General features: G+C 43.1%; 1 protein-coding gene across 1 annotated transcript in view; it reads left to right on the top strand.

The window, feature by feature from the left end:
* MAGI2 (membrane associated guanylate kinase, WW and PDZ domain containing 2) overlaps nucleotides 1–11,498 on the top strand; it is a 1,284,239-nt gene extending 1,272,741 nt beyond the window's left edge. The window contains exons 21-22 of the mRNA XM_035020443.1: nucleotides 38–176; nucleotides 9,267–11,498. Of these exons, the coding sequence (XP_034876334.1) occupies nucleotides 38–176; nucleotides 9,267–9,391 (264 nt within the window). The 3' untranslated portion in view covers nucleotides 9,392–11,498. The remainder of the gene's footprint in view (nucleotides 1–37; nucleotides 177–9,266) is intronic.
* Nucleotides 11,499–12,631: the final 1,133 nt, after the last annotated feature.

Here is a 12,631-nt window from a genome sequence, read left to right as displayed (position 1 = left end):
CCAACTTTGGCTGAGTTAATGCTTCCTTAATTAACAGGTAGGAGATCAAATCATCGAAATCAATGGGGAGAGCACAAGGGACATGACACACGCCAGAGCAATAGAACTCATCAAGTCGGGAGGAAGAAGGGTCCGTCTCCTGCTGAAACGTGGGACGGGGCAGGTCCCGGAGTATGGTATGTTTCACATTTTGATTCACCTTTTATCTGTTTCTTCTGTGTACTGTAAATGCCTCTGCTTATTTGTAAAACTATACAGTTCTCCAATTCTACCTAAATATATTTAGCTATCAATAGATAGAGATATATATATATATATATATATATATATGCGTATGTACATTGAAGCACAAGATTTACATGTGTGTGAGCTCTTTCTTTTGTTCCCTTGGTTAAGTGATGTTTAAAATAGCAAATAGAGGACCTTTCAGGGCATCTCTGAGTGTGCAGGGAGATCCAGCCACCACTTATACATTAGAACTTTTGCAATTTGACTAATAGTCCTCTGTTCATTTGAGTTCACAGTAATTTATCAATTATTTCCTAAAATCACTCATGTTCACACTGCCCTGTATGGTGTGTGACTGGGACCAGGAGAAAAGCAGGAACAAATCTTCAGGTGGGTAGATTAGAATGTAAACTTCAGTTTACGCAGTGGTTGCATTTTCTTGGTACTTAGGGATAGTCCAAAAATTCACTCATATGCTGTGTATCTCTGTGCTTTTCAGGAAGGCATGGAAGTGCATTAGATCTGCCTTCAGAAGTCTTTAATAGTATTATTTCTCAGGAGCCCACTGAGGCACCACTGACAGCTTGACTAAGAAACTTCTGGGTGGTCATTGCATGAGATGCATCAGCCCCTGAGCTGGGCTGTAATTAATCTTAAGGAGTGTCAGACAGACAGAGAGCAGTGAAGAACAGTGCTGATAACACCTGTCCATATTAAGACAATGGGGCCTAACTGTGGTCCTGAATAATAAGCTCAAATTGTTGATCTAGACTCTCACTTTCATCTCTCCATCTCCTACCCCCACACACCACACACACACACACACACACACACACACACACACACATTCTAAATAACAGTTTTCCCCCTCCAATTATGCTTACCTTAATTATGGGCAACTTTCCTAAACTACCTAATAATTGACTGAACACTTCCTTAGTTAGCAGGGCAGGATAGTTCTGAGTTCATTTGAAATATCTGAATCCAAATGCCCTCAAAAACTTTGTTTTCAAGATCTCGAAACCCCAAAAGGACTGACGAGTACTCAACTAAGGAAAGCATTGAGAAGTTTCTGTAGGCTTGGCTCTATGCCCCAGGAAAGATTTCAACCCAGCTTCCCATCCTTCATGCTTGGATCTAATAAAATATTAATATTAGCAACAAGCACAGACCTGATCCTATTAAATGGCACCAGCACTTATCCCTTTGTAAAGAGTCTTACTCTTGGAATAGAGTAACTTTTTGCACCCCAGAGAAATAAGCAATCCAGGAAGATGAAACTGACCTGTGAGAGTTTGTCACTTCTAAAAAATACCTTATTTTAAAGGTATGCTTCATACCACAGCAAGACCTGTCATCTGAGCCAAGGAATGTCCAGAGTTAAAATTATTCTTATGTCCTAACAAGTTAATCTTTAAAAAGTTAATCTGAACCACATGGCTACCCAGAGCTGTCTATTCTGTTATGGAATCACTGTTTGGTGCATATTTTCAGCACCTTGTCTACAGTGAGCAGTTGAAACGTTACTGTTAAAAGCAGTTAAAAGAATTACTATTGATCAACTGGCAGCATCACTCAAACTGTGATGCCTACATATGATGCTACCTTAAAGCATCTTTAAGAAAAAATAAAAACGTGTTTTTGAACAAGACCAAAATTCAAGATCATGTCAGCATGATCCCTTTAATTCTCAACGTTGCCAGAAAATACCTGGTTAAGACTGAATTCTAAAAGTGACAGAGAGTTTGTTAAATATCTGGACACAGTTTTGAGGGCCCAATTGTCAATACGGTTAACTCCAGCAGTATTACAGTTTCTTCTAAATCTGTTCTTTTACAATGTAACGTTAAATCGCACTTGCCAATGGTTAGAGTTTGTCAGCTACCAATGATGTTAGATTGACACAGATTTTGACTGTAAATTAACTTTAGAGAGTATGTCATAAAATATCCAATTTAATAGAGCAGAGCAATCTCCTTTAGGGAAGTAAAAGAGTAATCACAAACTAAGGAAACATTACCATCTAAGCTGAAGGATGCCTGGTTTTGCATGAGCAACCAAGAAGGTTAGGGATTAGACCAGCATCTTTGAGGATAATGCCATCAAGTGATATTTCTGGAATCTCATAGCAACTAATGGGGTCCCCGAGACCACCCCACATTCAGAGATCTGCTAGAAAGACTCCCGGGGCATAGAATATAGTTGTACTCACAGCTAAGATTTATTAGAGTGATATAGTAAGGATATCTTAATCAGAACAGTGCGATCATAAAGGGAAAAAACAGGCAAAGTCTAGAGGAATCCAGGTGCAAGATTCCTTATTCTCTCTCTCTCTCTCTCTCATGGGGGGTCACCCAGAGAGCACTCTTCCCCCCAGCAACAAAAATGCAGCAATAAATGTGTGATACTGTTGCCCAGGGAAGTTCATTAGAGCCTGGCACCCAGGGTTTATACTGTGCTACTCATGTAGGCACCCTTCGTCTAGCACATACCAAAATTCTAGAATCCTAGAAGAAAAGTAGGTGGTCAGCATAAACCGTGTTGTCTGCACAGTTGTACAGAAGACACCCTTATCCTTTAGGGAAGGGTTTATATTAGTGTAGGAGACAATTTACCTGTCACAGTCCCAGAGGCCAGCCAACTGCCAACCTTGCAAGCAGATCTTTCTAACGATAGCTGTCTCAAGGCTGCCATGCCAACTTTTTCCTGTCCCAGGAGCAAGCCAAAGAAGCAGCCACAGTAATGGAGTTTACAAATGACCCCAGTATAAAAGGAGCGCCTACAGTGAAGGAACATCATAATTCCTCCAGCACCAGTTAAACAGACTATATCATGAAGCTGAATCTTTTGTCCATGATAAAAGAGTGTATTTTAATGACGTTGGCAAGGGGGGGCTCCGTAACAAAACCAAATAACAGAAGCAAGAACAACAAAAGAAAGTAGATATAACCAAGAATATAATCCACTTTGTCCAAATGTACCCTCATCACATGAACACCGAATTTTCTATCAACTATGAGTTTAATCCTGTGTTTGTTTCCTTTGTTTGTCTTTTAATACCTGACATGTAGCAAAAATCCATCCTTAAAAGATGATTAAAGGGGGTTATCAGAATCTATAGGAGACAGAACCTGCTAGGGAGCCATGCAGACTTAACCCAGGCTGGGAGAGTGAACTCTGAGGAGATTGACAACAAACAGGCTGTGGCAGGGTTTTAAGTGATATCCACCAGCCCTCCCTCTGCTACCTGCAGAATTCAGAATTCACAACAGCTTTGAAGGAAGACCCTTATCTGGACATTTGGCCATGTCGTCAAAAAGCGGACCTCAGTCAAGAGAAATACAAAACTCTTGCTCTGAGTTCCTAAGGTGCTCTGTGACAGAGCGATAAGCCCAGGTACAATTGAAAGAAAAAAAATACCAAGGGTTATCTGTCAGATTGTTGACTAAACAAAATCAGTGTGAATCCAAGTGATGAGGAAAGGAATAAATATGCCGCAAATATGCCATCCATAATTACCGCAAGACTAAGCGTCAGACGACAGCCCAGCCAAGTCAGAGGCGTAACTCCGCAAATGTAACCACATAAGTAAGGGCTGCACACAGGCTGTCGAGAAGCTGCAGGGGGAGTCAGCAAGTGATAAACGGCTTTGAAGAAGTTGCTTTTATTGCTAAGTCCTTGAAGGAGATGGATACTTCAACTCTAGTCTTCAAGATGAGAATTAGTTGATTATAAACTCCACGGGAAGCGTGACTTCCCCCTCCTCTGACGCGCCTCTCAACACCTGGCAGGAATAAGGAAATTTCACTCCACCATACTGAGAAACAAATCCAAAGATGATGCATCAAAAGGAGCGCCCTCCTTAACACTGGTTGTTGCTGTTTGAATTAAATCTAAAAAAGGTTAAGAAAGAAGAAAGCATGCATCATGGTTCTGATGCTGCACAGGAATAAATTACACAAATGAGCCCCTGCCTTGAAATACAGGAGTCCTTCGTTAGCATTCAAGGAATCGAGGTGAGCACTCACTTGATTTAGACACTGAGCCACAGGGCCAGGGCCAGGGGAAACCGAGGTGTCGCGGGATGAAATCACAATCAAGCAGTTCAGACCAACTCGGGCCTTTCCCCGGGTAATATTTGCTGTTCAGAGCTGATCAAAATAGGGCAAAATGGAAATACACTTTCTAGTCTTAGTGGTCTAGCCTGTTTATTCCCTTAAAAGGCAACAGAACCGGTCTTTATGACTACAGTGGTGAAGAGAGTCCACTAGCAAATGGACATTCAGCAGTCTTAGAAGGCCACGCAGGGTTACAAGGATGAAGCGGAGTTTTCTTAGTATAGGTGGCCCGGCGACAAGGTACACTGAATGCCCACACTCAGGGAAAGAAAGAGCCAATTTGTGAATGTGACTTCTGCCTACCCTTCCATTTTCAAAGTTAATTGTGTCTTTAATGGGTTTTGATTTGATCACAGGTCTTTGGTAAATGGAATTGTTTTCATTTTAGAAGTATAATAAAACTGCATTAAGTACGTAGAGGAAAGACATGAGTCAGTAACTAGAGCTAAAGAAATGAATGGGCCAAATAGCTGTTTAGTTAAAGACTGCCTTTAATCAGGAATACACGTGACTTACAATGATCATATCAGAGCACCAAATTAAGCAGTACTGGTCTCTATTTATATGGCAATAGGCAATGTTTATTTGTTTGTTCTTCTTCAAGAATATGCATTGACCATTTGTAACGACATGGATGGAGCTAAAGTATATTATGCTAAGTGAAATAAGTCAGTCAGAGAAAGACACATACCATACGACTTCACTCATAAGTGGAATTTAAGACACAGACAAGCAAAGGACAAAGAGAGAGAGAAACCAAGAAACAGACTCTTAACTATAGAGAACAAAGTGATGGCCACCAGAGGGGAGGCGAGGCGGGGGATGGGGGAAATAGGTGATGGGGGTGAAGGAGTGCACTTGTCGTGTTGAGCACCGGGGGATTAAAATAAAAACTTTGACATAAAAAAGAATATACAGTGACAAACATTCCAAGCATACTCTTATCATCTTGCTTATAGTTATTAGTTCAGCAAGGGCTTTCTTCCCTCGGATGCTACAGGATAAACTGCAGACAGTATACCCCTACTAACTATATTCCACGTGAGACAAATCTTGTAATTGATATCATTAATTCATGTCATTACTATTCCCTTAACTCAATGAGGATTTTTCTGGGCACCTACGATGTGGAAGGCTCTCTGCAGGCACTGAATGCAAACTATAGTCCCGGCTCTGAGTGAGCTGAAGTCTAAGAAGGAGCCAGGTGCAACCACTGATTCCACCAGACTGGTGACTGATGAAAAGGTCTTCCAGGATCAGCTCTAGTGAAAACCTTTAAGTGTGTTTTAGTAATTATTTGTGGAATTTAGTAAGTGTTTCTAGAGTATTAAGGATCATCGACAAGCACTTGGCTTCTTCCGTTTGTTAAGCATTTCCTTTGTAATATTTACACCCACGCTTTGGACGTTTTCTCAAGAAAGGACTTGCTGAGTGTAGGTAAATTTCTGCTTAGACCTTGTCTGCATTTTTCTAAATTCTAAGTTAGTAAACCCAAACTTCCTCTGGCAAGTTTGCCAACCATCCCTGCCCCCCTCCTGTGGCTGTCAGCCCCGGGGAGCCTGGAGCACTCTTACCTCACATCCGGAGGCTTATGTGGGGTGCTGCTGTGCCCTCCAAGAAAGAAAAAAGGGGAGAGTCTCCACTGCCTTCGTTTCTTCCTCAGAGACCATGTTTATGGGAGCTTTAAGTGGTTCCATAGCCTTTTGCATTAATTCACCTGCATTTTTAATAGGGCAAAAGGCAGCTTGCTTCCTTCAACAATAAATTCTGAAATTTAATTTCAGCTTCTGACATTCATGGTTGAGTGTATCTTCCTTTTCCATGAGAGGTTCCACAAATCACTCCTGTGCACCTCTACTGAGTCAGACCCAGGGAAGAGGACAGGCTGTTAGGCAGAACTCTGGGCTGCATCACACAGAGCACAGGGTTCTTCCTGCCTAAAAAGGCTCAAGACCGCTCTCTGCAGCATGTAGGCGCGCGCAGGAAATGTTCTGTGAAGCGCCCGGTAAGTTCCCATTCCTCGGAGGCAGAGGCAGAAGCTTCCTTAAAGAACCTGCAACTCTGGGCGCCTGGGTGGTTCAGATGGTTAAGCGTCTGCCTTTGGCTCAGGTCATGATCCCGGAATCCCGGGATCCTGGGATCAAGCCCCCAGTAGGGCTCCCTGCTCAGCAGGGAGCCTGCTTCTCCCTCTGCCTCTCTCTCTCATGAATAAATAAATAAGATCTTAAAAAAAAAAAAAAAAAAAGAACACGCAACTCTGACATTCCTTTCCCCACTATTCAGCCGAAACCTCATTTATTATTTTGAGTGTTGGATGAAATTTCATTTCTTCACGTTGTTTTATTGGGAACCATGGACTCTAACGAATTTTTTTTTTCATTTTGGATACCCTTACATGATTTCCAACGTGCAGTTTTCTCTTTAAGGATATATGAAATGGCCCCCTTCCCCAAGTCCTCACTTGTTAGGCATTTTAGCCTCTGAGAAAATGTATTAGAACACACAGTAACCAAGAAATCTACCAAAAAGGACCAATTTGGCCTTTGAGGTCCGACCTCCCTCAATTCCCAAATACTGAAGTTGTTGACCACATGCATCTCAGAAAACCTAAATATCCCAGTGCCTCCAGGAACCCAGCCTGGAGAGGCACAGTTTAGGCTCAAGCTTCCAACCCGTCAATCGCACCCATTGTGAAGTGGGTGCTAAATGCCAAAATTACCCCGCCGCTGTCTGATTTTCTCTTGTCTCAAAGTAGAGCTGATACAAAAAAGGTTTTGATCCCTGTAAAGGAGTTTGCCAACAAACCCCTGCTCCCCAGGTACTCAAAGTGGTATCCAGTACCTTAAGACAAATTCTTGGGTAGATCCAGCAACCTCCATAACCAGCAACTGTAGAGTCTCCAAGTAAATTTCAAGCTTTCTTTTTTTAAAAGATCCTTTTGTGGAAGAGTCTAGTGGAAGAAATAGTGAGTCCACGAAGCCAGATTTCTGTTATTAGAGAAATCTGCCTACGGCCTTGCTCAAAGATAGGACTCCTGCAATGTCCTGTTCTGATAAAGGCCTCCCCATATTTCCTTTTAACCGAATTCCCTCAATCTGGACCAAAGATGAAACTATAGAATGCCTTACTCCACACTTGAATGATGTGCTCTAATTATAGCAAAATCTCTGAACTTTGAGAATCACACACATTTTCCGATGTGCTCTTTGGGTTCAGTTTTGTTTGTTTGTTTTCGGTTTTTATAATAGAATGAAAAATGCACACTTAGCCCTGACTAAAGAGCGGTTAACTATCATGCGGCTCAGACATTGGCTCACGGAATGACTTGCTTTCTGTGTGCAAAGGCATGCACTCTCTCGCATGTAGGGACTCTGGCCTCAACGGACCCCCGGGGGGTTAAGGCTGAACACATATACACGTCCACACGCGAGCGCACTGAGTAGGCCAGCGTGCAACTCTCCATTCTTCGTACTTCACTGCAGCTTCTACCCCAGCCTCCACAGCAATTTATTCCGACCGTGTTCCAGGTTCTTTCCTTTGAACGTCTGTCCATGAGGTTTCCTAGCACATGTATCTTTCAAGCCCAGTAAAGGTCACATTTAAGGTCCAGATGAGAGCCTTCTCGGTGTGACACCAAACCAGCTTGATTCTTTTTGCACAAAATTACTTGCATCTTGGCAGGGCTAAATGGTAAACTCAATTAATAAGTCCTGAAATGTAATTTCCATGGCTCACGTCTGTAGTTAAGCTTCAGTTTTCTTACCACAGAGAGGTTCTGCTTTCCATTTAACCTCCAGGTGTTCGTGCTCACCCTTTGTCTCCCTTCCCCGAGACACACATCATGCCGAGAAACACACGCCAGGTGACAGAGGCGGAAATTTCTGTGTAGTATTCTATTCTGCATCCGGAAGCCAGGCACGGGCAGCACCACGTGTGGAGCAAATTAGGCATTTAGATGGGGACTAACACCAGTATATGCCGGCAAAGAGTGCATCAGGCTCCAGAATGTCTGAGCTGCGTGGATTAAGTTGTTCTGACCACATTAACCTCACGCTGGTCCGCCCATGCCTCCTGCTGTGTGGAGCTGAGCGAACACAGCAGCGGGCCAGGTGGGGGGTCGTTGCTGCATCTCCTGGGGCCTGTCTCTTGGAGATTATTGATTTGCGCACTCCGGACTTTCTAGTACCCATCTATGTGTAGATAAAGAACTGTAGCTCAAGAGCTGAGAGAGACACAAAGCGAGACAGCCGCTGAGAGGCTGCTTTCGGAGCACGGCCCTCGGCCCTCGGCCCTCGGACAGGTGAGTATACCGCGGAGTGGGACAGGCAGGGCATCGCCACACTTCTTCCTGCTTTATTGTTTTTCCCAGAAAACAGTTACACTCAGCAAATCAACTGTGAACTTTGACTCTAAATAAGTAAATTGCCAGAGGTGAGGGGAACTAGAAGAACGTACGAGATTATTAGCGAAAACAGAGGCATAAACATGGGCACGCCATGTCTTTCTTCTTTTAATGTTTCAAAATGTGGAAATGATTACTGTGACTGATTCTCAAATGACAACCCGTATCATTAAAACATCCCATCGTTACGGGAAAATGCTACAAAAATTCTGATGTGACCATTTCAAATTTTTTTTAACACCTGTGCCTCCCTAAAAGCGCCTCAGGATGCCCTCAGTATTTTGAGAAAAATCTACTTTTGGAATACACATGTAGCTCAATCTTTCACTAATTTCACTTGCTGCATGCTCGACAGGGGTAGCTCTACCTAAAGTCTTTATTCTTACTGCCTAGATAATTTGTATTCAGCTGCTCTAAACATACTAAGCAATCTTGACTCTAACCGTAATAATATATCTTTGTCACTGGTTCTGTTAATTCTAATGATTGGTCCTAGGCTGTTCCTCCCCTTCCTTTAGGAATGGTACCTTCCAGTCTCTCCATGTGCATGAAAAGTGACAAGCATGGGTCCCCATATTTCTACTTATTGGGCCACCCTAAAGACACGGTTTGTAAAATCTGCATGAATATTATCTTTCTCTAATGAGCTTTGGTTTTGCGTTGTTTGTAACTGATGTATAATGCTTTTTCTTTCATAGTAGCTTGTCTAATTACTGTTAGAGCTCTGGAAAATATCTAGCCGAGACCTCACAAGTGATAAGGATAGGATTTGTGGTTCATGAACACTTGGGATGCACCAGGTTCCGAGGGTCCAGCCCAGAATGGCCCCAGCAGGAAGGAAAGATAGGGAGGGTCCAGCAGCGGCAGCACCAGCCAAGTTCTGCTCCACACACTTCCAAAAATCCTCCCCAGGTTTGGTACAAGTAGTTACATTGATTTCCTGTCAGCCCAAGTTCGGACAGCGCCAACCCAGGGCATCCCTTTGGCACCTGACAGAAAGAGAGCCACAGTCTCCAAACATTCGAGCCCTGGGATCTCTGAACTCCTCCTGGCATCAGGGTATTGCCCCCGGCCGGCCTGTGGCGGCTCTCCACTCCGGACTGGAGCTGCTCACTTTCCTCTCTCCGTGCTCCGTGACACACCAGACTTAAAGAGGAGAAAAAAGCAGTTGGGACTTTTTTTTTTTTTAAAGTAGGCATAACTTTGTATCTGAACAATATTTACCACTATTTCAAAATGAATACTCTCCAGTTGGCTGTATTTTAGCCTAACATTTGGAAAATTCTTACAGAAAAAAAAATATCCTACACATACATAAAGCAGGATATAGGTGATAGCCTTGCAAATACGGTTCAAGCAGCTTTTCACCCCCAAACACATCCCTAGAGCGGCCCACGTTTCCACTGGCAGATCCTGCAATGGGCAGGTGGCTTCGGCCACAATTGAATAGGTAGAACTGGGATTTTAAACTGTTAGTTTGACTCTTCAGCAGAAACTGCTCCCCATACTCTGGGTTAGGCATGGAAACAGGAGTCAGACTGACACGTTTCTCAATTTGGGTTTGATGTGACCCCATTCACATTGTCACAGCCATGGCTGAGCATCTCTCCACCAAAGTCTTTTAAGCTGGCTCTCTGAATTTTTCCAGAAACGTATTTTCCAACTGTTAGGACCCTGCTGACTGCCATCAGGATTGGTTTAAATTTAACATGAAAGATAATATTACTCACTAAGTGAATTATTTGATTGGCCTACTGCTAAACAACTCCTTACCAAACATTTTTATACTGATATAAGTATTATACACACACACACACACACACACACACTACTGCAGTCATTCCTTGAGGCTGTCTAAAAAAACCCAGAAGTTTTAAAAGTATCATTTCTCTAAAGTGTCTGTCTCTCAAGGATGTTATTGATCAGGGGAGGCCTGAATCAGAGCAAAAAGGAAAAAGCTCCAATTTACTGGAATAGGCATAAAGCCATGGAATAATTATTAGGGAAATCTAGTCCATTGACTGTGGTTTAAAGAGGTATAGATTTGTGCTTCTGACAAAAGAAAGGTATATGCTTGCCATTTAATTCACTTCAACTAGTCTGGAATCCATGGAGGTGAGGGGACCTGAATCAACCAATTCACCAGTCACCAGCCAAAAACAAAAACACAAGAGGGCTCTTTGTGGTTTCTGTCCAGTCCCACCAACATCTATCAGGCACCTTACTCAGTGCTGGGATATAAAGATTAGTAAGAGAGTCTCTGCCTATGTGCATTCATAAGCAAGTAGGAGTGACAGGGAGAAAGCCAGGCGATGGGGCAAATCTGAAAAGTATCAGCGAAGGAGTGATAAGAACCCAAAGGAGACAATATCCTAACTCTGCTTAGCAGAGTTGTAGGAGATCCTACTCTACCCAAGAGGTGACGTTATAGCTGGGCCTTGAGTGACAAGTATGATTTCACCAGTGCGGGCAAGAGGTAAGGCCATTTCAGGCAGAGGAAACAATTCAACCAAAGCCAGGGAGGATGTTCAGAACCACTGTCACGTAGGCTAACTGAGAGAGGCAAGGCACTAAATGAAAGAACACGAAGGTGGGTACAAGGAGAAAGGGCCTCGTATGCCACGCAAAGGAATTCGGATTTTAAATAATCAGATGTCACTGAAAAATTGTTGGAGTGTAATGGTGAAAATATCCATATTTGGAAATAGTCTCCAGTACTGTTTATGTGGATTTTATAAGAAACTGGAGGCAGTTAAAATGTTATTGTAAAGGTTGAGGCGAATGATGAGAGGACCAGACTTGGGGGAGTGAGGGTGGGAATAGCACATTGGGAATAGATTCTGGAGATATTCCAACCATTCCATTGATGGAAGTAACAAAAAGTGGTTGCTTGGCCCCAACATGGGCTGGGGGCAGGGTTAGGAAAGGAGTGGGAAGAAGGACGGTCAGGGACTAGAACCCACTTTGCTGCCTGGTTTAGCACAATGCCAGGTGCATAGCATTCAATGGTAGCTATCATGAGGGTTGTGGGTGGGAGATGGCCTTCATGCACTACTCTCCATGGACCTCACCACGGAACCCCCCACACGGTTCCCCACATTCTGAGCCACACTAGGAATCTACTAGTGAGATGGCAGATAATTACAGCTCCTACTTAGATCCAGTCATGGGGTTAAGGCCTGGTTTTTCTGGTTTGTTTTTTCAGAGGGCAGGGATAGGCAGGGTACCAAGATGAATGACACCATTTCTCCCCTAAGGGAACTCTGTATGTAGAGAATGTTTAAGGAAAACATGGTGCTCATTGTTCATACAAAAATACTCTTTAATCACACTCATTAAAATCATTCTCAAATGTATTGTGTTATATTCCTGGATTGATGTACAAAGTATTTTGAAAACAAGCATGCTCTGCTTAATTTCCCTTTCTGGGGACACATTTACTCTTTGAAATCTGGATTCCATCCTCAAGACTCCAGTGAAAGTATCCCCTCAATGATCACCAGTCTCACCATGGTGACAAAGTCCAATGACTGATTCAATCCTTCATCCTCTTGGGACTCACTATAATAGGTAACACTACTGATCAGTATATTAGCTGGATTTTTCTCCTACTGCCCTGACTGCCCCTCCAGGGTGTCCTTCAACTCTCTTGCCATCCAGTAACACCCCTCCCCAACTTTTCCTTCAGGGTCTCACTCGCCCCCATGGTTCCACCTGTCACTACTGTGCAGATGACTCATTTCTGTTTTGCCATATCTAGCTCCATTCCACAGCTCCACCCTGAGACTTCCCACTGCCTGCTAGACATCTCTAGCCAGATATCCCACATTTGCATATTCAAAACTGTATTCATGATCTTTCCTCCTGAAAATACTCCTCTTCT

This window comes from Mirounga leonina, unplaced genomic scaffold (genome assembly GCF_011800145.1).
Source record: "Mirounga leonina isolate KUSES-001 unplaced genomic scaffold, KU_Mleo_1.0 Mir_174, whole genome shotgun sequence".
Taxonomy (NCBI): domain Eukaryota; kingdom Metazoa; phylum Chordata; class Mammalia; order Carnivora; family Phocidae; genus Mirounga; species Mirounga leonina.
Note: the sequence above shows the minus strand (reverse complement) of the source record. Positions and strands in the feature narration are given on the sequence as shown.